General features: G+C 32.3%; 1 protein-coding gene across 1 annotated transcript; it reads left to right on the top strand.

Annotated features, from left to right (window-relative positions):
• Positions 1 to 138: 138 nt before the first annotated feature.
• On the top strand, positions 139 to 961 carry Tsp_15075 (eukaryotic translation initiation factor 2C 1; the record flags this gene model as incomplete). The annotated part of the gene is made up of 4 exons (XM_003370416.1): positions 139 to 305; positions 352 to 510; positions 575 to 754; positions 852 to 961. Coding segments are annotated over 4 exons (616 nt in total), but the record flags the coding sequence as incomplete, so codon positions are not given.
• Positions 962 to 998: the final 37 nt, after the last annotated feature.

Here is a 998-nt window from a genome sequence, read left to right as displayed (position 1 = left end):
GAGTCCCAAATTTCATTTTTTTGGGAATATTATTGGTTTGGCACAAGGGGGCGTTCATTCTTTCCAATATTGGAAGTAAATTTTCTGTTTAGCAATTTTAATTTATGACTTTTGAAAAATGAATTGAAATAATTTCAGATTGTCGAAATCATTCAAAGCAGTCAGGAATTCATTTTATTGCATTCCACAAGGTGCTGGTGCGGACATGAAATATGGCATTGAATTGTGGAGAGGCTTGTTCATTTCAGCGCGCGTAATTGATGGTTTTCGACCAGCGATTAATATTGATGGTGTGATGGAAATTGGTTTTCATTTTTGTGAAAAACTTTTAATAATTGAAATGGATTTTAGTATCACACAGTTGCTTTTACAAGCGTCAGTCACTGATAAATTTGATTTGCGACATATTGAATGGTGATGAACGTGAAGTAAAATTTCATCCAAATCAGCTTAGACTGGATACCCGACTTCAACCAGAACAGTTGAGCTTGTTGATACCAGAATTAAAAGGTAATCGATATTGGAATATTTGAAATATATTTTAATGTTTACGTTGTTTTGTTTATTAATTTAGGGGTTAGCATTCATACAACACATCGAAATCAAGATCGAATTTATCGTATTAAAGATATACTCAGTACGGCAGTATCGATGAAATTCAAAAGAGATGGAAAAGAAGTTTCAATTGCGGAATATTTTCGTGACGTTTATGGGCCATTAAAGTATCCAAATTTGCCCTTGGTTCAAGTCGGAAGTAAAACAAAAGCAATTTATTTCCCAGTTGAAGTATAAAAATCTGATAATTGATTAAACTTTTATTAAATGCAATGAATTTATTTTGGCCAATTTAGCTTTGTCAAGTCGCGAACTGTCAAAGATACAACAAGAAATTGAAAGCGTGTCAAACGACTTCTATAATTCGAGTATGTTAATGATTTCAAATATTGATAATAATGAATAAATTGTTATATTTAGTTTGCTTCGACAGACGCTCCTAC

This window comes from Trichinella spiralis (assembly GCF_000181795.1).
Source record: "Trichinella spiralis strain ISS 195 chromosome Unknown Scfld785, whole genome shotgun sequence".
Taxonomy (NCBI): Eukaryota; Metazoa; Nematoda; class Enoplea; order Trichinellida; family Trichinellidae; genus Trichinella; species Trichinella spiralis.
The sequence above is the reverse complement of the archived record's forward strand: the minus strand, read 5'-3'. Positions and strand labels throughout refer to the sequence as shown.